Source organism: Vigna angularis, chromosome 11, assembly GCF_016808095.1.
Source record: "Vigna angularis cultivar LongXiaoDou No.4 chromosome 11, ASM1680809v1, whole genome shotgun sequence".
NCBI lineage: Eukaryota > Viridiplantae > Streptophyta > Magnoliopsida > Fabales > Fabaceae > Vigna > Vigna angularis.
Genome location: NC_068980.1, coordinates 25,108,514 through 25,136,285, shown reverse-complemented (window position 1 = coordinate 25,136,285; position 27,772 = coordinate 25,108,514). Strand labels below are relative to the sequence as shown.

Sequence of the window (27,772 nt, the reverse complement as noted above, 5' to 3'; positions counted from 1 at the left end):
TATTTTGAAGATATTGCATTATTTAGAAGATAATTGGAGGAGATTACATTATCATAAAGAAGATTACAACAACAGAAAATGTTGAAACAAAGCCCAATCCAATTTCTATACAAAGAGACTTGGGGAAACACATTAGGAAGTTTAGGAACCCTTTCGGAGGTTCAAATTTCGTCTACCTTCTCTTCTTTCCACCTTCTATTCTTCTATTTTCATGTTATTTCAACATTTCATGGAGTGTTAAGCCTTTTAGAGTTGATTGTGCTATAATTTCTTAACTGCATTGAATGAGTTTTACCTAATAATTGAGAATGTACTTTGATTAGAGGTAAAAACTTTAATAAGAATTAATCAAGAATGTACTTTGATTAATTAGTTTTTTAGTTGATATAAGAGGTAAAATAATAGACATGATTAACCATAGTAATATTTAATTGAGAATGTACTTTGGTTAAATTTACAATGATTAATATACAAAGTTTTTGCTTTTAATTGACAATGTACTTTGGTTAAGAGTGACAACAAATTAATCAAGAATTTACATTGATTAATTTGAAAATCTAATATAATAATTAATTGAACAATAATCTTTAGATAACTAATGATAAATCCTATTTTGAAAATCAACATTTTTTTCTTTATCATAGTTTTTTTTAATCTTTTTAAATCTCTTTATAAACTTCTTTCTTTCTATCTTTTGTTACTTCGCTCTTTAATATTTTCTTTATCTTCTTTATTATTTTACTAACCCTTTTGTATAGTTTAGTAGTAGTAAATGGGATCGCAACCATGCTGTGAAAAAATTATTGAAAAGTTTTTGAATTCTTCTGTTTTTCTTCAAAATACAACTTTGGCTCTTTAAATTCATTTATTTATGCAAAACAAGTAAAATTGGGGTAGTTATCATGGATTTTACACAATTAAAGCAAGATAAGCATTAATTTATTAATGAAATCTACTAAATTATCATCTCCTTCTCATGTAACTTCAATTGTTCAATCAACCTCACTAAAATCGATTTTTTATTGTGTTGCACCACGACTCGTGGAGTAATTCAATGGTGATTCTTACTCCATTTCTTCCACAATTGTATCATATTGATGATCTCCTACAAAAAATCACTCAAACCAAAACAAAAGATGTATATAGTTAGACAAGCTAAAAAATCCAAGACCAAACAAGCACCAATATAGCACCCTCAAAGTGTTTGGGTTTACTCACACATGCACAAAGGCTAGGCTATCACTCAAGCTCTTCTAAAAGAGTGTAAACTTTTCCAGGTCCTAATATTTCAAGAGAAAGCAACACAAATGATTGATGCCACAAAAAACACACTAAGACAATAAAGAAAAGAAAACATCAAATGACAAAACTAGGAAATCTAATGACATGCAAGAAAATTAGAGCTGTCAAAATGGGCCACCCGGCCCGACCCGACCCGGCCCACCACGGGTTGGTCACTTAGTGAGCCAACCCAACTCGACTCATTTATTAGCGAGCCAGAAAAATTCGAACCCGGCTCGACCGGGTTGGCTCACTTAATTACAATTTTTTTAAAAAAAAAATTACAAACTTTCTATAATTCAAATCTAAACAAATTTCATTCTCAAATTTCACTCCTAACATGAGTGTTTAATTAATTTTGAAAATAAAGAACTTAAATAATTTTTTCAAGCAAAAACAAAATAATAAATATTTTTTATAAAATTAAAATTAAAATTTAATAAAATAAAATTAGGTTGGTGGGTTGGTGGGCCAACCCGGCCCACCACGGGTTCAACCCGCATGAGCCGGATTTAAATGAGCCGGGTTAAAATCTGACCCGCATAAAAAAATACAAGTTTTTCAAACCCAACCCGACTCAAACCCATGGTGGACTAGATTAGCCTGCAGGTTGTGACCCATTTTGACAACTCTAAAAAAAATAACTAAAACAACGAAGGTTAGAATGTAAAACATATTATTACTATTTGCATCTTAAACCACTAAAATTTTTAGTATTAGTATTTATCATACCAAAGCAACTTTTTTTTAAGGTTTAATCCTTTTCTACATCCCTATTTATGTACGAATGTCTCAATTGGGTCCTCGTTTTTTAAAGTGTATCAAAATGGTCCCTAATTTTGAAAATTGAGATCAATTGAGTCCTTCCCGTTAAGTTGGCTGGACGATGTTAAAAAAATTGATGAGTGGGATGCTGAGATGACGAAATGTTACTGACGTGGCATTGACCTGGCTTAATGGTGAGTTTTTTAGATTTAAAAAACATGAAATTTGTAAATCAAAACGCAACGTTTTGATTTTGAACATAAACCACGAAAGCTTTATGAGAAGGAGGAATCCCTAAATTGAAGAAATCCCCAAATCGGTTGACGCAGGAGGGTGGGTTTAAGAACGTAGTTGTTCGACGCAGGTAGGTGGGTTTAAGAACATGGTTGTTCGTCGCAGGTGGGTGGGTTTAAGAACGTCGTTGTTCGACGCAGGTAGGTGGGTTTAAGAACGTGGTTGTTCGTCGCAGGTGGGGTGGGTTTAAAAATGTCGTTGTTCGTCGCAGGTGGGTGGGTTTAAGAACGTAGTTGTTCGAAGACGATGTCGAAGGAGCATTCTTGTTGTTCGTCGACATGCAGTGTGTGGCGGAAGGAAAACCGTAATTTGTGTTCACCGATTTGCCACTGTGGACTGAGATGCGCGCTGAGAACTGCTAAAACTCTGAAGAATCGTGGCAAGCAATTTTGGGGATGCTCGAAGTATAAGGTATGATTTATTTGACGTTTGTATTATGTGGAAGTGTTTTTGAGAATCGATTGTTGTTTATACAGAGTGGTGCTGAAGAGGGTGGTTGCAACTACTTCAAATGGTTCAATGATGTTGTGGAAGAGGAAAGGGGGAAATGCTTGAAGCGTGAAGGAAACAAAGAAAGTTCGGTGCACAGTGAAGAAATGGATAGTTATAGGAAAATTTTAGTTAAGTTTGAGAAATCTTTGTTGGTTGTTCAGAACTGGATGAAGGTGTTGATATTTTTGGTTTTTCTTTTATGTGTAATAAATACAATTTGCGTATCAATGTTGATGAGAATGGGCTGATGGGTTGTAACCGTGTTGTACTTTTCTTCCATTTCAATGAAAGTCAGACTTCTTACTAGTTAAAACTTTATTTTTGTTATGAAATGTGATGAGTCTAAAAAAATGTGTATGCATATCTGAGGTTTTTTATAGGAGTCTGTGGACGAGCGTCTTTTTTGTCGCTGAGGGAGCGTTCTCTCGAGTGTCCATAGTGGACGAGCGTCTTTTTTGTCGCTGAGGGAGCGTTCTCTAATGCGTACACAGGGGACGAGCGTCGACAGTGGACGCGCGTGCACAGTGGACGAGCGTGCACAGTGGACGAGCGTGCTCTTATCGCTTGGCCAGCGTTCTCTCGAGTGTCCATAGTGGACGAGCGTCTTTTTTGTCGTTGAGGGAGCGTTCTCTAATGCGTACACAGGGGACGAGCGTCCACAGTGGACGAGCGTGCTCTTATCGCTTGGCCAGCGTTCTGTCGAGTGTCCATAGTGGACGAGCGTCTTTTTTGTCGCTGAGGGAGCGTTCTCTAATGCGTACACAGGGGACGAGCGTGCACAGTGGACGAGCGTGCTCTTATCGCTTGGCCAGCGTTCTGTCGAGTGTCCATAGTGGACGAGCGTCTTTTTTGTCGCTGAGGGAGCGTTCTCTAATGCGTACACAGTGGACGAGCGTGCTCTTATTTACAAAAGAAGACATAAAAATTATTTACAAAAGAAGACAAAAAAAGAGGATTTAACATCAAAATTAGCATAAGATAACCAAAGTACTGTCTAATACAACAAAAGAGCACGAAGTTGCTGTCTAATACAAAGACACATTAAAAAATACATTAAAGTTGTTCATTTATCCCCTTAAACTGCAGCTTGTTCTTCATTTGATGATGGGATGTTTGGTTGAGTTGATGGGGTACTTTGTTGTGTTTGTTGTGCTTTGGTGCAAGAAGTCCTGTTGTGGCCGAGTTCCTTACAAATGCCACATCTTTTCTTAAAACCACCCTTCCTCATTCTTTTGTCATCCTTCACCAACTCCCATTGCTCCAACCTTCGCTTCTTCTTTGGTCTTCCAGGCAAAGTTCTTTTTGGTGGAGGGAGAACATCTTCATATGTGGTAATCTCCCACATATTGTTACCATTTATTGGATAGATAATTGAAGAGTATGTTTCTTCATATGTTGACTTCCTAAAGCAACATGGAATGAATTCCTCTGCATCAAGATTTAGGAATTTCATAGCAGCTAACGAGTGGCAACATGGTATGGCAGTGATTTCCCACTTCTTGCATGTACACAAATTTTCATCTAAATTGACTACAAATTTTTCACCGGCTTGGGACACATGGCGAACTTCAAAAATCTTGTTTGCTGACCAGCTTTAAAATCAAAACAAGAAACACATTATAATCATAAACCACTAACACATTTTAAAACAAATCATAAGTGAACAAACCTCATTCTTACCACGGTATCCAATATTTAGTTAACTGAGACTCCTTCTTTAGTCTACTCTTGATTTTTGGACAAATGTTCCCAGAAAGTGATTGACTTTTTGTCCTGTTAGTTGCCCATCTCTTCATCAAGTAAAGCCGGATTTCCTCCATCATGGTTACGATTGGCTTAGACCTTGTATGCACCATTACACTATTGAAAGCCTCCGACAAGTTGTTAACCAAAGTATCACACTGAGCCTTGCTGCTAAATCTTGATCTTGACCAGTACCTACAACATATATATGTTCATCAATGTTACTGTGAATATTTGGCAGATTTTTAACAATAGAAATTTAAATACAAACCTGGGAGGGATTTTTAACAAGTATTTGAAAGCCTCATCGTTAAGCTGTTTAATATTTCTCATTTCTGCTTCCCATGCTTGTGGATGGGTTGCTGTAGCTGCCTTCCACATCAAACGCTTGAGTTGTTTTCCAGGGAATTTCTTTCTAAAATTAGCGTATAAGTGCCTAACACAGAAACGTTGATCAACTCCAGGCACTACTTCTTGTACAGCTTGTAGTAGTCCCTGTTGAATCAAATTATGACAGTGTTGTTAGAGATATGATTTCAACCTCAAAGATAATTAACATAATCGGGGAATAGGTCATGTGCATTACCTTTTGCTGGTCCGACATGAATGTAAATGATGAACTTACTTCCTCCCCACCGAGATCTTCAACCAGAAATTGGAGGAACCATTTCCAAGTATCCTTGTTCTCTACTTCGACCACGGCATACGCAAGAGGTAACATTTGATCATTTGCGTCTCTACCAACAGCAGTTAACATTTCACCACCATACTTTCCTTTCAGAAAAGCACCATCCAACCCAATTATTGGCCTGCAGGACACAAAACTATCCTTGCAGGCCTTTAGACATGTATAAAACCTCATAAAACTGATTCCATCCACATTCTCTTGAACTTTGACTTTTACTGTGGATCCTGGATTACGAGCTAAAACCTCATTGGCATAATCATAAATCCTTCTATATTGGTCTTTGAAAGACCCATCAACATTGTCTGAAGCAATGGCCTTTGCCCTATAAGCCATACATCTAGATACACCTACATTCCATTTTCGATTTATCTTCTCACGAATTTCCTTTCCCTTTACTTGTGGATTTTCTCTAACAATTTTTTCCAACCTTTTACTGAGCCATTTTGCATTAACTAATCTTAATTTGTGCTCTCTACTACATATGTGGTCATCAACAATAGTCCTTAATTGCCACGTATGAATGGCTTCCATATAAGCACAATATGCCATCCAGGGGCACTCTCCTTTAGCACCCATACATTTTACCCTCATTCTCTTCTTATCATTTTTAATATATTTAATATTTCTGCTATTTTCTATTCCATATGTTTTAATGGCATCCACAAAGTCTTCCTTCTTAGCAAAATAAGTTCCCACATCCCATTTATAATCTACCATGGTCTTAGGCATGCAGAAGGTTACAAACTTCCCATAACCCTCCTCTTCATCATCTTCTGCTCCACTGTCTGCTCCACTGTCTAATTCATCAGATTTCCATTCATCATCGGACAAACCTCTATGATGATCACTATTGATTCCATCATCCACATCACTATCATCAGATTGCACATCAACTTCAACATTACCAAACCAATCTGCCACCCTGTCTCCTACCTCCTCTTCTAAATCACACTCAAGATTAACATCAACCAGACCTTCCATACAGTCGTAATTAACCTCCTCATTGCCATCATCATGACCACTACTGGTCCAGGTTCGAACATCACAACCATCCTCTTCAACCTCACCCACACCAACATGTGTTTCAATTTGTCCTTCAACAACATCATCATCCTCACCTCTCTCACCTTCATTAACAGCCACCTCAAATTGACTTTCACTGTGTTGTTCACATTCTGTTTGAATTACTCCTTCAACAACATCATCAACCTCAACTCTTTGTTCTGACACCACAACACTTTCATTGATTCCATCACACTGTCCTCTCTCACCTTCATTAACAGCCACCTCAAATTGTCTTTCACTATGTTGTTCACATTCACCCCCACCAACCTCTGTTTCAATTTCTCCTTCAACAACATCATCAGCCTCAATTCTTTCTTCTACAACAGGTTCAACAACCATACCCCCGCCTTCCTCTTCACCTTCACCCATAACCATACCTACAGGTTCAACTTCTACTTCATCTGTATTTTGAGGAATATATTCTAACATATTTATCACCTCAGGTTCAGAGACATTGTGAACAACAAATAGATGAACCTCACCATTAAGCCTGGCTAAGGTAATCATGTGCATGGCTCCTATGTCATCCAACAAAGGTTCCAACCTATTTTCCAAAACAGAACCACCACCAACGCAGTACAACAACTCCTTAAACCCATCATAACCTAGACCTTTTATTACACCGACTACAAGGAAATAGCTCCACATGTCTGGGTCAAAGGATAAACTTGTACTCTCCCCCTCATACTTAAGTTTTCCTTCATTTATGAACTTTCCACCATGGTGAAAAACAACTTCAAAATTTCCTTCCATTACGTACAACACAACAATTATATTTTAACCTATAAAGTAAGAAAAGACTTTAACAATGGGGGACCACAAAAAAAAAGCATTAACAATATATTCAAACCACAACCCACTGAAAAAGACAATCAAACAACGCTTTAATAACGAGGGACCACATTGCAATCGAAAACGAAACAATATACAACATACAACAGGTTCCGACAACCATAAAGGACAAATTCATCACAAAATTCAATCAAAAGCACATTTACTAACCTGAACACGTGGTTCACTTCGAACACTTTCGCCACTGCTTTCCACGTGCTTCACCGCCAAAACCTTCCTGATTCTACCGAAATACCACCGATAGATCACTCGCAAATCTAGAAACGATACCTATTGTCCGCCAAATTGGAACCACAAAAGACAACTCTCGACAAAACCCTCTTCAATTTAGGGATTCGTCCTTCTGATAAAGCGTTCGTTGTTTATGTTCAAAATCAGAACGTTGCGTTTTGGTTTACAAATTTCACGTTTTTTAAATCTAAAAAACTCACCATTAAGCCATGTCAATGCCACGTCAGTAACATTTCGTCATCTCAGCATCCCACTCATCAATTTTTTTAACGCCGTCCAGCCAACTTAACGGGAAGGACTCAATTGATCTCAATTTTCAAAATTAGGGACCATTTTGATACACTTTAAAAAACGAGGACTCAATTGAGACATTCGTACATAAATAGGGATGTAGAAAAGGATTAAACCTTCTTTTAACTAGTTGAGTGATCTCAAAATTAAGGATAACAATTGGCTAGAGGGGATATGTTTCGTTAATCTATCTTTATCCTACAAAGTAAAATTGAATACTTATCCCCATTCTCATACTTAATATATATAATTTTTTTGTCTCATTCTAATAATCATTTATATCCATATTCGTTATCAGTTTAAATATCAATTAATTAATTTTTTTAGAAAAATTAAAAATCACTTAAAAGGAAACATTATATTATCAAAAAATTAAATATCAAAAGAACATATTTAGTGTCAAATATTAAAAAAAAAATAATGGTATAAATTTTAAATCAGAATACCAAATAAAAATTGGATAAAAGTGAAAGAATTATATAAAATAAAACACAATTATACAAATCAAATTTCATGGCAACCAAAACATCCATTAATTTTGAAAATGTTAAAAAAAATACCAATAAAGTTAAAAAATAATTTTTTAAAATTAAAAAAGAAAATAAATATTCAAGTTTAAAAATATTTCAAGTATCTGTTTACTTTCTTTCTCTAAATTATAATGAAATATCTTTTTTATACATTAATAACGATTATAATACACAAATGAAATATTCGAAGTTTTTTTATATTTTAAACTTCGTGATAATGACATTAAATTATTATACTATAGTTAATAAAATATGTTTATATAATTGTGATGATAGAATTACATTTATGAGAATGAGTAGAAAAATAGATATAATTATATAAAAAATCACTAAAATACTGTTTTACATGATAAAAAAAATAATAAATTGAAATATTAAAAAGAAGTAAAATTAAGAAAAAAATGTTTCTTAGAAACGATTTTTTATATCACTAAACGAAATTGCACAAAGTAAATAATATACAAGTAAGGATATGATTAGAAATAAAACATCTTGAGAGATTTAATAAAACTTTTCAAATATAGAACTAGTCAAACTATTGAAATCTAAGAAAAATTGTTTGAGCGAAACAAAAAATTCTTCAAATGAAACAAAAATTAAAATAAAAAAGTAAGAAAATAAGTTTGTTTTATACAATTTAGTAAATGAAAGGATTACACCATTAAACCCTTGAACTTCAAAGAGTAAAAGATTCTCATGTAAAAGAAATAAATAATAAAAAAATTATTAAAGAAGAATGAAAATAATCTAATGTGAAACTTAAAATTGATGATACGTCATTATTAATCAAGATGATGATAAGAGAGAAAATACTTTGAAAATGTGAATGAATTTTATAAATATAGAACAAGTCAAATAATTAAATGTGAATATTATGATAAGAGGACCCATAACTAAGTAATGAGATTCTCCATCAAAGCAAACACTAATTTGAGAAATATCTACAGAAATGATTTTGTTTACTATCCTTATTCAAAAGCTACACTAATATAGTAAAAACTTTTTATGATGATTAAAATAGACTTTTTAGACGCTTATACAGAAAACATAAAAACTCTGAATATTTTATAACAAATAAAAAAACTTATTCTAGAATGTGTTACTTTTATGAAAGTTAAAACTTTAATAGTTATAAAAAGTGTTTTCTTTTAAAATATTTAAAATAAGTTTTCCTATTTGCATGAAAAATTCTTTACATAATAAAAGAAATTTTCAAACAGATGAATAAAATAGTAGAAATGACTGAAACACTATGAATAAAATGTTCTATATATAAAATCACTAAAAAAAAGAATGTAAGATGTAAAAGCTTGAAAAATCTTCATTTATAACACCAACAAAAATTTAGAATTAAATAAATGTCTGAAATGTAGAAAAATGAAATAAAAATACTTGAAAAAAATATAGAAGAGATAATATTGGCCACTGTAACGAAAACCCAATTTCTAACAACTTAGCAGTTCAATGCATCTACATCTAAGTGAAATTTTGTAACCTAACTTGAAAATTAATTTTCTCCATTTTATCGTCATTAAAATAATATATTGCAGGATGTCAAATTAAAGGCCTGGATCGTATATTTCCAATGCTACTGGAATGTCCAAAATCATCAATCCACAATTCTAGATATCGACAAAATAATATAGATAGATAGATAATTAGGCTTAAAATTAGACATCAGTTATAACTAAAGTCCAAATAAACTTGATGTAGACCTTAGTTTGTTATAATATTAATATATACATATATATATATTAAAAAATTATATTAAAATACAAGTAATTAATATTATTAACGTAACTTTAAATTAATGATGATATATCTATTTTGTATAATAAATATTATATCTAGTTATCAATAATAAATTACATTTAATTATAACAATATATTTATAATGTTATACCATATTTATCCATATATTTATAATACTATTTATAAATTTAATATACATTGAATATTTTTAAATACTATTTCTCTAATTAATACTATATTTATAATTTTATTAAAAATAATAGTTAAATTAATAATAATAGTTAATCACTCATTTTTTTCAATTAATAATAATTAAATTATTATTTTTAACATACCATAATAATAACAGTATTAAATTCGATATTGATAATCTATATTGAAAATAATTTATATTCACCCTAAATATTATTGTTCAATGTTTTGTTATAGTTATGCTACGATAATGTTGAAATAATAACTATTATTATTATTGGTCATAAATATGTATGCTGTAACATTTATAATAATACTAAAAAGTTGAAATTAAATATTAATCAAAATCTTTAGTATCTTAAATATTTGAATTAATTTTAAATTAACATGACTTCAAGATAATTGTAAATTATTAATATTATTTATACATGTTTTTCTAATTATAAAAAAATATATTAGATATAAGTTTGAATATTATATTGTATGAATTGATTAGATAAAAAAAACGTGACATAATAACACATTTTTACATACAACATGCAGTACAAAAGTAAAATAATGATAAAAAAATAAACTTTTATATTTGTCAAGAAAAGAATAGAATAAAATGTAAAAAAAAAGCTAATTAAATACAAAAAATTAATGTGTGTCTAATATATTTAAAAAAAAAAAATGGGCTTAAGAGGATAAGAGCAATGGGACAGGGTTTGGAAATGAAAATTGACTCATCAAACAAAACATGAGATAAGCTTGAACCTCGACATAATTTCTACAAATAAATAATAAAAAAATAGGTTTATTTATGCATTGAATTTCATATAATATTGTAATAATATAAAAGGACAGACTTTAGTATTAATGATGAAGTGAATATTTTAATTTTGTGGAGAAAGGGGAGAGAGAGAAAAGAGGGAGACACGTGGCCCTAGTTTCCATGTAGGCTGAGAGAACTGTTATATATGCGTCTCCTTCTGCCACCTACCATTGTTAACCTTAACCTTAACCTCTTCATCTTCTTCTTCTTCTTCGCTTCTTTCTTCATTCATTCTGCAACTTCTCACAAAACAAACACACCGTTGCATGATCCTCTCACAATGGCTTCTGCTTGCGTCAACAACATCGCAATCTCGCCGGAAACAACCTTCCTTGACCTCCCTCCCTGGCTCTCACCTCGCGGATCCGAACCCGAACCGGACTTCGAGTTCCCCCTCGATTCCCCCGCCACCATGCTCCCCGCCGACCAGCTCTTCTCCGACGGCAAACTTGTCCCTCTCCACCTCAAAACCCCAACCATCACAACAACCACCACAACCACCACCTTCCAAACCCTAACCCTAACCAACGCCGCAACGGCAACAATCTCCCCTCAAACTCCCAAATCCCCTTCAGCCACTGCTGCCACTACGGCTACTGACCCATATGTCTTCTCCCCCAAAGCCCCACGCTGTTCCTCCCGCTGGAAAGACCTCCTCGGCCTAAAAAAACTCTACCACACCACCACCCCTACCAAACCCTCCCCTTCCACCACCTCCAAATCCCTAAAAAACCTCCTACACCGCAAAACGGTGTCGTCTTCTACCAGCTCCGAAAACGCCCCACTTCTCACCAACTCCTGTGACGCCGAATCCCTATCGATCTCCTCTCGTCTATCTCTCTCATCCTCCTCGTCCAGCCACGACCACGACGACCTCCCTCGCCTCTCGCTCGATTCTGAAAAATCAAACCCCAACACCAATATGACCTCAAACGTAAACCCTAACCTCAGCCAGATCTCGATCCACCGAAACCCTAACCCTAGAATCCGATTAGTCAAACCTCGCGCTGGGTCCTTTGACTCGAACAAAACCGTTTTGGATCAGCCTTCCCGCCCTGGGAGGAGTCCGATCCGAAGAGAATCGGAAACGGTTGGGTGCAGGGGCGTTTCTGTGGACAGCCCTAGAATGAACTCTTCGGGCAAAATCGTGTTCCAGAGCTTGGAACGAAGCTCGAGTTCTCCCAGCACGTTCAACGGTGGGCCCCGCTTCAAGCACCGTGGCATGGAACGTTCTTATTCCGCTAACGTCAGAGTCACGCCCGTTCTCAACGTCCCCGTTTGCTCCCTCCGGGGCGCGTCCAAATCCGGTTCTGTTTTTGGGTTCGGGCAACTGTTTTCTTCGCCGCAGAAGAAAGAAACGACGGGGAGTAACAGGGGGCATCACCAAAGTGGTAGGACTAATCGGAATTGACGTAAATACCCTTCTTTAGAGGAAGAAAAAGGGTAACATTATTGACTAGGCTTTTTTTTTGGTCTTTTTTTCATCTTTTTGCCACTTGATCAATCCATCTCTCTCTGTTTTGTTTTTATCTAATTCCGGAATGGAAATATTGCAGGAAGAGGACGGTGTTGATTTGGGGGTTTGGTTGGTTGGTTCATTTAATTTGATTTTGTTAAAGTTTTAGGATGATTAATGTAAATACGCGAGGTGGGATTCGATGGATTTTTAGATGCCCTTTGTTGTTTTCTCAGCAAGATGATAATTGATAAAAGATCCCGTTACTGTGTTTGTAACAGTGAGCTCTTTGTTTTTTTACGGCGCTGTTATTTTTTTTTAAATTGATAGTGGGAAAGTAAAAAAGTGATTTTTTTTATTAGTATTAATTAAAATGTTTCGAGATCTGTGGGGGTAACATGTTGAGTTTATCTCGTGTCTGTTTGTGGTTTTTGTTTTGTGGTTATTTTTTTCTATGTTGTGAAGGGTTTTGGGAAATGATGCCAAAAATTCAAACAGAGGCGCCAGCTCTGCTGAATTATTATTTGCACGTCAGTCTGATCCCAAACCTTATTACAATGAAGTTTTAATTAAATCTAAGTGACCAATTATGGTCTATTTTTAAATCTATGATGTGTGGTGTACGGATATATTGTGTTTTATTTTCTTGGGTGGAATTAGTTTGGGGGTGGTCCACACCTGAAGCTGAGTGTGTGACCTTTATGGAAGATTCAATAGGGTGGGGGCAGTGTTGTTCTCACTCTCTTTTTTTAATTCTTTTAATCAAGATGTGTGTACTTTGATCTTGGAGATGAAATGAGTTTCCCAGAAGGGATTATGATGGTTGAATGAATAATCGAACATGATTTCACTATAAATTTGCCCTTTGTGTGTGTCCGAGATATTGATGGAGGGGTGGAACAGAACACCCTCAAATTGGGTGATCTATGTTTGTTGTCCGTCAGGGTTTTATGGTTTGTTGGATGAAGTTTTTTGTTCACTTTATGATTGATCCATTGGATGAAAAGATCTGAGTCATGGATGTGATGGGGTCCGTTGGTAATTAGATATGGTAGGACCATTTCCTGTTTGCTAGAAGCAATTTGATATTTGGTATAAGCAAAGTGCATAATTGAGGGAAGGGATATGTTGAAAAGTTGAATGGCTTTGGACCCCTTCGCCTTTTCCATCCATCCTTTATGGTGATAGTAAATGGTTCTAGTTCCGTGGTACTATCACGGGTCTTGGTCACATTCAAATTATATTCTTGGGGATTAAACTCCTAATTAGATTGGACCCTCTGTCGGTTTAGTTGCCTCGGTTCATGATCCATTTATTCACATTTCCGAATCCCAAACTTCATCCATATAATATATATATATTATATCTGTATCTTTACACACGCATCTTGTACTCCACTGGTACCAAGCTGCGATCAAACAAACAACTCTTCAGCAACGGCAACGAAAAAGGCACCAACCAAGGAGATATAAAATAATGATGCTTCCATTTTTGTTTAGTTTTTTTAGTAGTTAGGAATAGTCTATAATCACGTGGTCAACATGTTGTCATACTCTCAGGCTATATTAGCCACCATAAAAGCCAAAACCCATGTGAAGAGAGCGTGGTCATTTTTAATTCTCTAAATAAATAAGTAAAATCAATCTTGTATCGTCTGCATCACTCTGTCTATATTGGTGGAGGCAACTTTTATTTGTTAAACTCGATATACAACTTCTTTTGTCCTTTTAACGAAATAATACCGAGACCTCTTACGTTCAACAAGGAATGAGTAAAGCGATGAAGGAAACAAAAGATGGGTGAGAGTAGATGTTTTCCTTTCAAAATTGAAAGAGAAAGAATTGATGATGTCATAATTCGTAATTGTCTAAACGATAGACTTGAGTTGGTTTTTTCACAAAAATTCAGTTGTGGTTATTTATGCTGTGAACTATTTATTCGACACTTTCCCATTCAAGCCGTTGCACATCATGCTATATCTATTCCACCCCTTATAACACAGTGCTCCGAGAATATTCTTCGTCCATATCCATATAAATAATTAATTCTCATAAACAAATAAATGAAAAAAAAAATGAAGTATGATAATATATGTTTACTGCTATTTTTAATATTCTCAGTGGTTATATAACTTATAAGGTCTGATACTAAATATTGCTTTTGATGTTCATGAAAATAAATATCTTTATTTATCGATAATTATTAAAAAAATTAAAATCTAATTTTGAAGATAATGATAAAAATGGTATATGAGAAAGTTGAGACATAAAAGTAATGTGACAAGTAGAGGGTGCATGGCATGAAATACTGGACACTGGAGCAATTTATTGCACCCGATAGTGTGTAGAAATGAAGAAAAGCGTGAAAACCTGAAAACCCTACCTAGGCAGTATTGCAGGCATGATGAGCCGTCTTGCTCACCTTTTCTTTTTCTTTTTATATATTTATAGGCTTTTTCGTCCATACTCGGATTTTGATGCATCTGATATGATATGATATGGGTGAGCTGTGTTGACCAGTCCTAAGGGAGTAGTCCCCATTATAATACCACATTTGTTCCCATTAGAGTTTGGGCTTTGTGACAACGTGAAAATGGATGCACCTACCAACACTTCTTTTTATAGTCATGCTGCCGGTGTCTGTTTACTGTGTCCCAATGCAGCATCGCAAGGCTACTTGTGTCTTTTCTCATGTGGAGGAGGAAAGTGCATGTGGTTGTTATTTTTTTAGTAGTATTCCCTAAAGCCAAATAACCCCTAGATTCTTGCCATATTTTGCTAGTTTATTCGTATTCTTAATTAATTTCATCACGAAAGCCAGCAAGCCAGCCAGCGAGGTCAGGATTGTGTGACGTGACTTATAATAGTTTGGTTGTTTTGGTTAGTGAGCTCAACTTTGTCATTACTTTCTCTCTTTTGCTTTATATGGAGATGAGGATGGATAGTGCAATGATTTCTATCTTGCGAGCTAAATCAGCTGAAAAGCAACCTCAGGTTAATTAATGAAAGCCCTCCCATTAAATAAATTAATTAAATACTACTAGACCTAGTAGTATCATTTAATAGGAGGGAGGGAGGGAGGGAGGGAGTGTATTTAAAGCATGATCTCCTTGCTCTGATTTTCTGTGTCTCATAAAGAAAACAATATGTTTGTTGAATAATAAGGGAGCCTGCAAAAGGCTGATGGGAGAGTTTTGGGGCATCAAAGAGAGAACGTGCTTATGTACAGTTGGGTCTCTGCACAGATTCCCCCTCATCCAATCCCTTTTACCCTATCATATGCTTCACTGCCAACCCCAACCCCCTCCCCCGTCCCTCCCCTCTCTCTTGCATAGGGAGTGGGTCACTGGGTCAGTGCACAAAAGGGATGAGAAAAGGAGGGTGCTGTTGCTAAAATGCTAACGGCTAAAAAGGGTGAGAATCTAAAGATGAGGAGGGCAGACAGACACAAATAACAAATAATTTCTGTATAGTGAAAGATAAAACAGTTAAAAAAGAGGGAAGATATGATTAAATTAATCACTCCATTCATCACTTCATTTCAATTATTAGTATTAGTCCTTCTACTTTTTGACATGAAAGAAATTTGAAGGAAGAGATGACTGACTTGGGAACATATCTCTGTCCTCATCTTCATCAACATTGCAGGTCCCCCTTGTAAGATTGAAGAGCAGGTGAGAGGATGGATGTTTTAGAAATAGAATAATGCTACCACCACCTGTGAAGTCCGTACTACAGTGTGGGGGCATGTGAACTACTGGAGTTACATCACAGTATCTTCATGAGCTGGACTGTCAAGGATAATTTGTTGTTGTTATGTTAGCGCATGTCATAAAAACTGCAATGGGCTTGGGTCCCTTTGGAATTTAGTACTGCATGCATTGGACAACTTTTTACGGTTTTACTGTACCTCAATCAGAAGAACCTTTGGTTGGAGCTGAGATGTTATGTTATTTCCTTTCTTTCCTTTTCTTCTTCACTCAGTGGTGCAGCAAAACGACAACAGCAAACAAAGGCATGATTCTGGCCACTTACTTCGGGAAATAAGATCTGGTAATGCTAGGCAAATTTTGCATGTGTCACCATATCGTTCCAATCTTCAGTATTTATATATAAACAATGCACGTCATGAATATATTACGACTATATATCACCTTCTAGGCATCTAGATGGTCTAGAAGGTACCAATAGTTCAATGGAATTGGGTTGCATTTGCAGACTCTGTCTCACACGTTCAATGAATCAAACGGCCCGATTTATTACCAACAAACAACGTATGCTAATTTAGATGAGGAACCTGTTAAGTAGCCCCACCATGCTATGGCTTCCTGCTTTCCTCATTTTCCCCCCATTTCCTAAAAGCAGGGAATGGGATAGGTATAGAGAAGCATAAAATTGAAATAAAATGACTACTTGTAAATACTATCAAAGGTAATAGAATTTTCCAATTCTTATATTTGTTAATATAAAATTTATCATTTAAGACAGGTTCAGTTCAAAATAAGAATTCCTTAATGAATGAAATGAATTTTACTTGAGACTTTGAACACGAAGTGTCAAAAGTAACCCAAATACAGCTTGTTACTGGATTCCTATTCTAAAATCCTTACTCCTTAACTGGCACTAAGCTGGTATGTGCTTGACAATAAGAATTCAATTGAAGGATACATTACATATTAAGTACATGAGGGAAGAATGGAAGCTGCTTATTCTGACGACATTTCACCTAGAACTTCATTGGTTGTTTTTCTCTGCAAAATTGCACACAAAATAAGTTGGTATAAGAAAAGGGATTCAAAGAAGGTTGAAGTATGCATATTATTAATTAAGTCAAGGCTAACTAATGGAGTACAAATCATTCATCCTCATTTTAGTCTTCGAAGTTCTTTGACAAAACTATTTATCCAAGAACTAGCCACTATAAATAAAAAAAAAAAATCACTATCTTGTCTGCTTGTTGCGAAAAATCTTATGCAAAATGCAAGCTCGACCTTCCTGTCAACTAAAAAGGCACAGCGTTCACTTTGGCAAGTTATCAATTCAGATTGTCACATGCTAGGACTTCTGATCATTTGTCTAGTAGTCAATCCTAATCAGCTCAAGCTACAGTAGATATCATCACTAATAGGGTTGTCAAAATCTTCAGTGGCCCTAGAAGCAGATTTAAGCATACAGTGGATACTGACCACTTTCCTTATCAGGCCAGAACAGCCGTGATCCTTGTGGTCTACCCGATAAGATAACTATCACAATGACTCCATGATTGATCTGGAAAATGCCAGCTAGAGTGATTGATTCCAGTTCTCTCATGGCAAGTGTATGTGGATTCAACAGTTCCTCTTAAAGCCTAAAGGATAAAACTCGATTGTAAAGTAAAGAAAAAGTTGTCAGGGAGCTTTCTCCAACTAAGAGGAAACCAGGTCAGAGCTATGAGCTAGGCTAAGAAGAGGAATCCTTAAGTCGTACACAGTGATGTAAACTGATGTAGTTCAGCTTATAACTTGTTTGCATGAAAGTGGTGAAAGACACGAACTATTAACTTCAAATATATATAGCACAAAGTATTAGTTTTCGATGGTGTTTACGTGGAAGAGAGCTTTTACTAATTCATTTAATAGAGGAAAAATTTGCAGCCAAGGTTTAAATATAGCCGAGAAGATTACACTTTGACAGTTGACAAGCTGAACCTGGACTCTCGGACAACTTAACACAAGCACAGAGGCACAAGCTATTTGAGATGATAAAAGCAAATATAACAATTATATTAATCACAATAATAAGGAAATTTAAATAAAGCAAAACAAAATTCCTACCGTACAATAGCACATATTTGAAATCATTTGACCAGAGTCACTTGCCCCTACTAAGGAAGAAAATTATAATCTCACATGCTTCAATTTTTGATTTTGTCATGATGAAATATGTAACAATGACTGGTAAATTCATCTAGAACCTTTCGGATATAGATTGTTGACAAAAATGGTCAGAAAGTTTGAGTGCATATTTTATCTAAACTTTGCACAGAGAGATAAAACTGTAAACTGACTAAAGGGAGAGCATACACAGGGGCGGAGACCAGCAAAAGCAAAAAAAATCCAATACTCAGTTAGTAATTATTAGAAAACAACCATGAAATAAAGTCTCTGGAGACATGTCTATACCATGAGCAGTACCAAAAGATATCATGCGATCTATATTATCAATCCGCCCTTGTATGGACTTTAGAAGTGAATTCAGGGATGAAACTCTTTTCCTAACACTAGAAATCTTGGCAGCATGCTGCATTATGAATGGCAAAGGTGCATCTTCAAGCAACTGATCAAGTTCTGCCAAAGAAAAAGATGAATTTCAGGTCAGCAAACTGGACACCTAGAGTAATAAGAAATTAAGACATCTTAAAGTAATAGGAGAATCTTTAGTAGAGGCATTGAGATCAAGCATGACTGAAGGACTGAACAGAAATTACAGCATGTTAGCAAAGGAAAAACTAGTATACCATAGCCACAAGTTTGACATGCTAATGAAGACAACATGGAGGGAGACTACAAGAGCACTAGAATTTTGCCATAATGCAGACAAGTATATAGGTTAGTTATCTTAGGAGGAGTGTAGTTTATTTTACATTTTAAAGTCAGTGGAATATCTAATTGGCTTTATACACATAACTTTCACGCTCTGTTTTCAACACTTGATAGTAAAACACTCTTTTATGGAGGTTAAGCAAAGCATATTTCAAAAAATATGCTACACTATACCATAGATGTTTTCACTGACATGGAATGAAGTCTTCTCTAGAGTTTTAAAATAAATGTTCAAACCAAGGCATTAATTCAAATAGATATTAACTTTTCTGAGTAAAATGTTCCCCACCGAGAGGCTATGAAATCAACCCTCTACACAATTTTGCCCATATGGACCACATAGTTCATTGGCATAACTGTTTCCAACATAAGAATTTTATAAGAGGGTTAAACCAAAGGTATCAAACCCGATTAACAACAGCAGAATTGTCAGTTGCAAACAGTAATTTAAGAAAGAAAAAACCGGAAACAATTAGCCCATCAGGAGCATATAACTTTCCGGCTTAACTTGCTTATTTCAGTATATGCATCATGCTAAATTAATAACAGAATCGTAATGCAAACATTATTCGAGAGTGTCCAATAATTGTATCTAGCAGGGCCATCAGATAAATTCTTCTTCCAATAGCAACTAAAGCAAGCAAATGCATAAAATTAGACTATAACTACTGTGCAACTTTAGATACTATGTGACGAACAAAAACTAAGTCGAACCACAGAAATCAAAATCCCGTGCACCTCCAGTACACTAGACAATGCATCTTCATGAATTGCACATTCTTCCATCTTCCAGTATACTTACAATAACAAGCAATACTTTCTTCTCTTCAAGGCTTTTCCAAGTTTCCAAAATATAAAGGTTAGAGAGATTGAGGCTAAAAGTTATGATCAAGTACTAAAGGTGCCTACTTTTCTCGCTCAAGACTCAGGTTTAAGTTGTTTCCAACGTTTCCAAAGCATTTGGAGAGACAAACCTAAGAACCACAAGAAAAATTGTGATTAACTGTTCTCTCTCTTGACCGTATAGCAAAGTAGTAGTCAGTAGTTCACTACAGTGGCAACATGGAGCAGCCTTGGTCACTACAGAATTAAAATAGTGGAGCAGTTCACCGTAGTGGCTGTAAGAGCTGAAACTGATGACAGAATAGCATTATTTCACTGTGTCAGGGATGGTATTCAGAAACCTTGTTCAAAGCTTCATTCATGCAGCATGAATTGCTTTCTTGCCTGTTTTGACACAAACCAACAAGTGCTTGCCGGATTTAGTGGGGTCATAAATGGTTTGGTTTTTAGACAAAAAATGATTTGAACCAAACATAAAAGTATATAGGGTTCAATATGGTTCGATTTGAAGGCAGTTTTGAATCCATACTAAAACGAACCGATCTCTTGCTGTTCAAATAGGTACAAATTGACTTTTGAAATATCTTCAATATAACAACTAACAAATTAGTGTGGAATCTGATAACTAATTGAATCATGATTAACCCTTGAACATTTTATTTACATAACCATAAGTAATAGAGAAGTAGAATATGATAATAATTGCTTCATAGACCTATTCTTAAAAAGTGGACTTTAAACTTAATTCCATTTCTCAAAATTGTTTAAAAGATGAGATTTGCACTTCATTTGTATATTATAATTTGACCATATCTCCGGACAATGTAAGATCCCCAACACCCATTATAAAAATAAAGAAGTATGTAATGAACCATTCACAATCAATTAGTCATATATAGTCAATGTTATTCTCCAACCCACATAGAATCACATATTATCATTCATGATTTCAAAATACCATTACATAATTTTACAAATAATATAAGCACATTATTGGAGTGGTTTGGTTTGGTTTAGTTTTAACAGCAAGTGAAAAAACCAATCTAAACCACAATAAAAGTTGTTCTTTTTACGGTTTTGGTTTGATCAAGTTTTAACTTTTTTTTGGTTCAGTTTTGATGTTTAAAATCTGTTTGGCTCCATTTTTTACATCCCTAATTTCAGGCCAAGCATTTTTCAGCACAGCCTAGGCTTACCCACTTTTCTGTTTTGTACATACTCTGTTTCATCAATTGCGTACACTTCCTTTATTGCTTTCATTTCTCACAAAAGTCTTAAGGTTCTTGCCCTGCTTCTGTTCTGTCACTCAACCCTGTTTATTTTTTCTCTCGTGTCCTCCTCCTAAGTACTCCTTAGTCTGTCTAATGATCACCCCTTCTGTTCTATCTGTGTTTTGTCTCTAATTATTCTGTTTTTTTTAAACTTCAATTTCACCCTGAAGCAATCATAGTATCATCTGCTTAGAAAATCACACTTAATTTCTTGATTTTTGTTCTGATTGACTAACGTGCTTAGCTTAAGAATGTGATTTTCGATTATTAAACATAAATATTGTTAGAATATTTATCCTATTTATCATGATTATATTGTGTCTAGAGTGATCCTATTTATAATGATTATATTGTGTCTAGGTTAGACTATTTATCATGATTATATTGTGTCTAGGTTAGACTATTTATCATGATTATATTGTGTCTAGGGTTACCCTATTTATCATGATTATATTGTGTCTAGGTTACCTATTTATCATGTATTCTTTATCAATTTATTTTTATAAATAGAAGATTATGATAGATCAATCAAGCCCTCAAGAATTATTTCTTTTCAATCTCTAGTAATATGTTTGAATTTTTAATCTTTTGGTTTTTAGTATTAATATATGTGTGGTATAAATTATAAAAAACCTGTGTTTGTTGTACATCCACAAAAATGTATATTCCGGTATTAGTTCCATCCATACAATAATGAGCTCTTTGGGACACTAGTAAGTTAAACACAATAGTGTTATAGTTTACTACTAGACTTACTACTTCACAATTTCATATAGTAAGTAGAACCCAAGGAATTTCTTCGCATGATCAGCTCACTCACAATATACATGCAATTTGACATGACCTCAATTCCCCAAGTAAGGTGACTTAACCTTTGGATTAGATTAGCTTATTTTACAGTTTGTTAAATTTTCAAAAGTCATAACACAACTGACTCTCAAACTAATATCGTTAACCTAATATCGTTAACCTAATATCGTTAACCTAATATCGTTAACCTAATATCGTTAACCTAATATCGTTAACCTAATATCGTTAACCTAATATCGTTAACCTAATATCGTTAACCTAATATCGTTAACCTAATATAGTTAACCTAATATAGTTAACCTAATATAGTTAACCTAATATCGTTAACCTAATATAGTTAACCTAATATAGTTAACCTAATATCGTTAACAGTCCAAAGACAGTAAAAAAAATAATAATCAGAAAAGCAATAGCAATATCATAAAAGTATTATGAATTGAAAAAGATAAAGAAAACTACAATTATAATTTTGTTTGGGTGACCCAGGGTATGCTCGTGCAGGGGCTAAGGACTCTGGAAAAACTGAGATCACTTTAAGAGGTTGATCATTTTGTATAACATAATTTCAGTTCTTTCTAAAAAAAGATAGAATAGCTAATTCTACGTGATTTTTTTTTTTCACGGGATGGATAGAGTTATAAATTTATATTTAGAATTTCATCTTTTTGTTGTTACTGAATTGACCCTAGACTAATTCCCTTTTTATTAGAGAGTTTTTAATACATCCATAATTAAGCCCAATAGACATGTTAGATTCAGGCATCCCAATTAAATGAAATGACAGTTTCTCATTTGGAATCTGTACAATAAAATTTTTTATCAAATCACACATCGCCGTATACTAGACTTTCTAATTCTTTTAGAGGTTTATCTAAAAGATTTGCGATATAACTAGGAAGACGTTTCAAATACCACGCATGAGTTACTACACATGCCAGTTTTATATAGCCCATTTGATATCTACGTATTCGAGAATCTATAAATTCTACTCCGCATTGTTCACAAAATTTTGGGTCGGGGACAAGGCTATTTGCCAACAACGAGTAAGACTCTGTTGGTACAGAAGAGCCTCCTATTCAACTAATTAACCAATCATAGAACTAAATCCAATTTTCAACTAATTCAACAGATAACTATAGCAATAATAACATAAAGGGAAAAAATAAAAACTACTTGCAATGCACTGCTTGTAAATTGAATTGCTGACAAAGACAAATAACAACGGAAAACGAAAACCTAGCACAATGTTGTAAAAAAAGAAGAAACAAAGATAAACCTCCCGTGAGACGATCGAGGACGGAAGAGAGGTGGTCCTGGCTTCGGAGAGTTTGGTTAGCTCTGCAATCGAAATCGGTAATCACCGAAGAGAGCATGGAAGACAAGCCTCTCGCCAACACTTCGGAGCTCTGACGGAGGGGATCGTCGCCGTCGGGAGCGGAAGTGGAAGGCTCCGCCTCGACGACGAGGCTGTCGTTTTCCTGGGTTTCCATATGGTTTGGGTTCACGGAGGTAAGTGATAGTGTGACCGGAGAGGGAGGAGTGAGAAAAACCTGATTATTCTCCTTTTTCATGCCTTGGTGTGCATTAATTAAAGAGAAATAAAGAAGGTTTTCGAGTAAACCAAAATAAATTTATATATTTATTATCTATAATATATATTTATCAATAAAAATTATTGATTTATTAATAGTTTTAATTTTTTTGTTTTTTTATTCACTGATTTTTTTTTATTAATATAAACTTTTTATTATCTTATCTTTATATATTTTTATAACTTCAAGTTTATTATCTATAACAAAAAATATATAATAAAATTATAATAATTATTTATTTTAGATCTCATTTTTTAATAATTGTGATAAAAATCAATTTTTATTATTATAATAAAAGAAATATACAGTTGCCGTGGTAAGTCGTATAATATAAACTTGGAACCATAGTCCATCTGTACCCACTCAACTAACTCCAATCAACACACTATTCTTCCTTGTTTCTCTTTCTATTTTTGCAAAGCCAGTGTTACGCATTATTTTTTCACCATTTAATAGTCTATCTGGATTTTGTATCTCTAGTATTTTATTCTTGATAATTTTGTAGAGAATATATATTTACATTCTGTTATGCAAAGCGAGATTTGGGTAAACATATAAGAAGGTTATTTCAAATAAGATTTGATTCATTTGTATATTTCTTTTTTATTTTTTTATTAAAATGAATTCATGTGGTTTTTTGTATGATACATGTGTAGAGATACTATTTGGGGTGAAAAACTTTATCTTTTATTAAGATTTTGAAAACTAAGTTAACTTATACACCTAACTAAGTTAACTATTTTAGTTTTTTCCAAAGATTTGAACTAGAGTGTGATGCATCCTGTAGCATACTTTAGCAAAAATCATACACCTATTTTAGTTTTGTCTGATTTTTCCAAAGATTTAAACTAGCAAACCTACCTTGAACTATCTACTTATAATAATGAATTAGTTATAATAATGAATTATATGTTCTCAATAGCTCTAAGGACATCATGAGTCTTTTATTTAAAAGGGTAAAAAAAAGACATGTAAACTAGGTGGAATATCTGGAACAGTTTACTTTGATGATATAATGAAATTATGTTTGCTTTGATGATATAATGAAATTATATGAAAATGATGAAATATTTACATCGATATATTACTTTTGAAGGATTCTATCTTTTTAATAAAGGAAGACTTGGCATACTTAAAAGATTCATTAGAAAACTTCTTATTCTAAAAGAAAGTTATGCCACGTATGAAATTATGATGCATATAGTAGCTAGTACCCTTGGGAGAGACTAAAGAGCATTACTTATGGAAAGATTTCCATTCAATAAATAAGGACTCCTAAACAACTTTTGAACTATCACACATCAGCTTTTGAAACCCAAAAGAAAATTCAAAGAACAAAAAATACCAAGATAAATTACACGTGGTCTTGTTCCACTGATGTTAAAGTCAAAATAATAAAATTTAAAGAATATTGATAAACTCCATAAATATTACGAAAAATGTTAGTTAAGCCAATACTTTTAAGTGATTATTTATTTCAACATTTTAATTATTGTAAAAAATATTATTTTTTAATTAGTATTGGAAGAGTGTAGAAACATTGAGAGAGGTATATGTAAAAAATTTATTTTTAATTACTCCATCCTTAGTCTAAGTTTGGTACTTAAATTCACCATATATGTGATGACTTTTCACCTCTTCCTTGAATATTTAGAAACCTATCAAACAAGCATGCCAAAACATCATATGAAAAGAAAAAAATGGAATAGTCTGAACAAAACCTCTAATTTATTAGAAAAACATAGGAAGTGATCACATTCTTTGTTGATAACATGCCATGCACGTCACTGGGAAAAATCAAAACAAAAAAGAAACAAAACAAAGGTTCAAGAAAGACTACAAAACCACACACGCATAAAGTTTTAAGGTTGTTGTGTCGTTGATGGCGTTCAGAGTTTATCCATCCCTGGTGAATTCTGCAGAAGAAGCTTCTTCTGGTCTGTGACTTTTCTGCATCTGAGATTGATTATTATCAGCGTTTGAATCTTTTGGTGCACCATTGTTTGCAACATTGCGTGCACTTTCAAACATATCAACTGGTTGAGAATGAGAGATCATTCCCCCTTCAAGGGGAGTGCCATTGACATACGCCACTCTTACTGCTTCATCTTCTGAAAGTCTTGCCTGTGCTGTTCCATACTTTATGTCATCTTTGCTCTTCGCCATGATTGCTTTACTCAACTCTGCTGTTATTCAGTTGAAGATTTGCATGATGAGAGATGATGGCTGAAATTGGGTGGCTTTATTGCCCTAATTGCTGTGATACGTGGCTTGCTCTTTGCATGGTTATGCGACAAGTGTGTGTGACAAAGGTTGAGGATGTAGTGAATGGTGACATGTGGTGGATGAAGGACAGAACTAGAATGTAACTGAGTTTTTTCTCGAACTAGAAAACCCAGAAATGTTAATGGTTAACCTTGTTTAGGAAAACTTTAGCTGAGGTAAAATTATTATGACAAACAACTATTTAATATTAATTTACTTTATTATTTATATTTATTTTACTATTTTAAAAGTTGATTTTTAACTTATTTTTTTATTTATTAGTTTTAACTTTAAGCTAATTTGTCTTTGAAATGAAAATATATTTTTATAATTTTTTTATTCTTAATTTTATCATTTTTTAAGTTTTAATTACTTGATTATTTAATAAAATTAAATTTAAAAATATATTTACAAATAAAAATTAAATTAAATTTAAATTTATATTCTAAAATAATATTATTTGAAAACTAATATATATTTATTAATAATAAAAATTTAAACACTCATAAAAATTCGTCTTTATCTAATAAATTATGATTTTAGTCTTAAATAACAGTATTAATTTAAAATCTTCAATTTTAATTTCGAATTAATTATGTTTAAAGTTAAAATTATATTACTAATTAATTTAATTTATGATGTGTATCTCAAAAAATTATTTTAAATTTAAATTGATTTTTAAAATTAATAAATAATGACTTTTTTAAGGTGTCTGCATTCAGTGGTCATTAAAAATCTTTTTTAACATGTTTTTAATATATTTATTATTAAAAAATAATTTATATTTAAAGTATTAATTATTTTTATACTATTTGTTTCATTCTTAACTTTATCTTTTTATACTTTTTAATGACTTAATCATTTAATAAATTACTAAATAATAATTTATATTTAAAGTACTAATCCTCTTATACTATTATTTTATCCTTTTATATTTATAATTACTTGCTCATTTAATAAAATCAAATTTAAAAGAATATATTTAACTTTTTTCCTTTTGAAATAATATATATTTAGTAATATTACAAATTATTATTTAATATCTAATAAATTATTATTACAAATGTTTATTTAATATATAATAAATTATTATTCTAGTTATTAAATAACACTATTAGTTTCTTAAATTTAAAATCTGTATATCAATCTCTAAATTATCAATTATGTTTAAAATTAAAATTCTTTTATTAATCAATTTGATCGATAATAGACATTCCTAACATTTATTTTAAAAATTATCTGATTTTTAAAATAAATAAATAATTACTTCTTTCAAATGTCTCACTAAATACATTTTAAAAATCATTAAAAAGAATTTCTAATATATTTTGAATATATTTATTATTAAAGCATAACTTATATTTAAAGCATTAATATTTTTTTCTATATTATTTTTCTCATTCCTAATTTTATCTTTTTATAATTTTTAATTATTTGGTTATTCAATAAATTATATTTAAAGTATTATTTTTATACTATTTTTTTCATTTTTAATTTTATCCTTTCATGATTTCTAACTACTTAATCATTTAAAAAATTAAATTTAAAAACATATACTTTACTTTTATGTCTTAAAATAATATTATTTCAAAACATAATATATATTTTTATGTCTTACACAACTAAATAAAAAAGTTATCATGTAATAATCTTATTCTAAAAATTTCAATAAAATACTATATTTATCATTATTATATTTAATTATTAATAAATAATTTTATTGTTGAATTTTCTTCATAGTTCTCTCTATACACTAATTAAACGAGTCTATAAATAAACATTAAATGAATGTGTTTATGGTAAGATTTAGGAAAATAAGAGTTTTAAAAATAAAGTAATGTTGAAACTTTGGGTTTTTTTTGTGGAAATTAGGATTGTTGAGTATATATTTTTGTTATAACATAATTATTTTTGTTATTTCTTTATTTTTATAATTTTGGCTAGGGGTAAAATAATCTTTTACCT

At 32.9% G+C, this 27,772-nt stretch overlaps 4 protein-coding genes and 1 non-coding gene across 5 annotated transcripts; 2 read left to right on the top strand and 3 right to left on the bottom strand.

The window, feature by feature from the left end:
- Positions 1–3,796: 3,796 nt before the first annotated feature.
- On the bottom strand, positions 3,797–7,209 carry LOC128194791 (uncharacterized). Its single transcript, XM_052870923.1, has 4 exons — positions 5,162–7,209; positions 4,847–5,070; positions 4,513–4,770; positions 3,797–4,424 (listed from the first exon to the last, which is right to left on the bottom strand). The coding sequence occupies exons 1-4, from the start codon at positions 7,079–7,081 to the stop codon at positions 3,908–3,910; spliced, it is 2,919 nt and encodes a 972-aa protein (XP_052726883.1). The 5' UTR covers positions 7,082–7,209; the 3' UTR covers positions 3,797–3,907.
- A 3,863-nt stretch (positions 7,210–11,072) lies between these two features.
- LOC108334034 (uncharacterized) lies at positions 11,073–14,108 on the top strand. The gene is made up of 2 exons (XM_017569627.2): positions 11,073–12,433; positions 12,547–14,108. Exon 1 carries the CDS (start codon positions 11,136–11,138, stop codon positions 12,399–12,401), a length of 1,266 nt encoding a protein of 421 aa, XP_017425116.2. The 5' UTR covers positions 11,073–11,135; the 3' UTR covers positions 12,402–12,433; positions 12,547–14,108.
- On the top strand, positions 12,915–12,993 carry LOC128194870 (small nucleolar RNA Z122). The gene has a single exon (XR_008246319.1). It is a non-coding gene; the product is annotated as a small nucleolar RNA Z122 (small nucleolar RNA).
- A 2,826-nt stretch (positions 14,109–16,934) lies between the features above and the next one.
- Positions 16,935–23,548, bottom strand: LOC108334035 (uncharacterized). Its single transcript, XM_017569629.2, has 3 exons — positions 23,227–23,548; positions 18,607–18,771; positions 16,935–17,196 (listed from the first exon to the last, which is right to left on the bottom strand). Exons 1-3 carry the CDS (start codon positions 23,519–23,521, stop codon positions 17,180–17,182), a joined length of 477 nt encoding a protein of 158 aa, XP_017425118.1. The 5' UTR covers positions 23,522–23,548; the 3' UTR covers positions 16,935–17,179.
- A 1,705-nt stretch (positions 23,549–25,253) lies between these two features.
- LOC108333688 (SEED MATURATION PROTEIN 1) lies at positions 25,254–25,766 on the bottom strand. Its single transcript, XM_017569165.2, has one exon. It carries the CDS (start codon positions 25,706–25,708, stop codon positions 25,439–25,441), a length of 270 nt encoding a protein of 89 aa, XP_017424654.1. The 5' UTR covers positions 25,709–25,766; the 3' UTR covers positions 25,254–25,438.
- Positions 25,767–27,772: the final 2,006 nt, after the last annotated feature.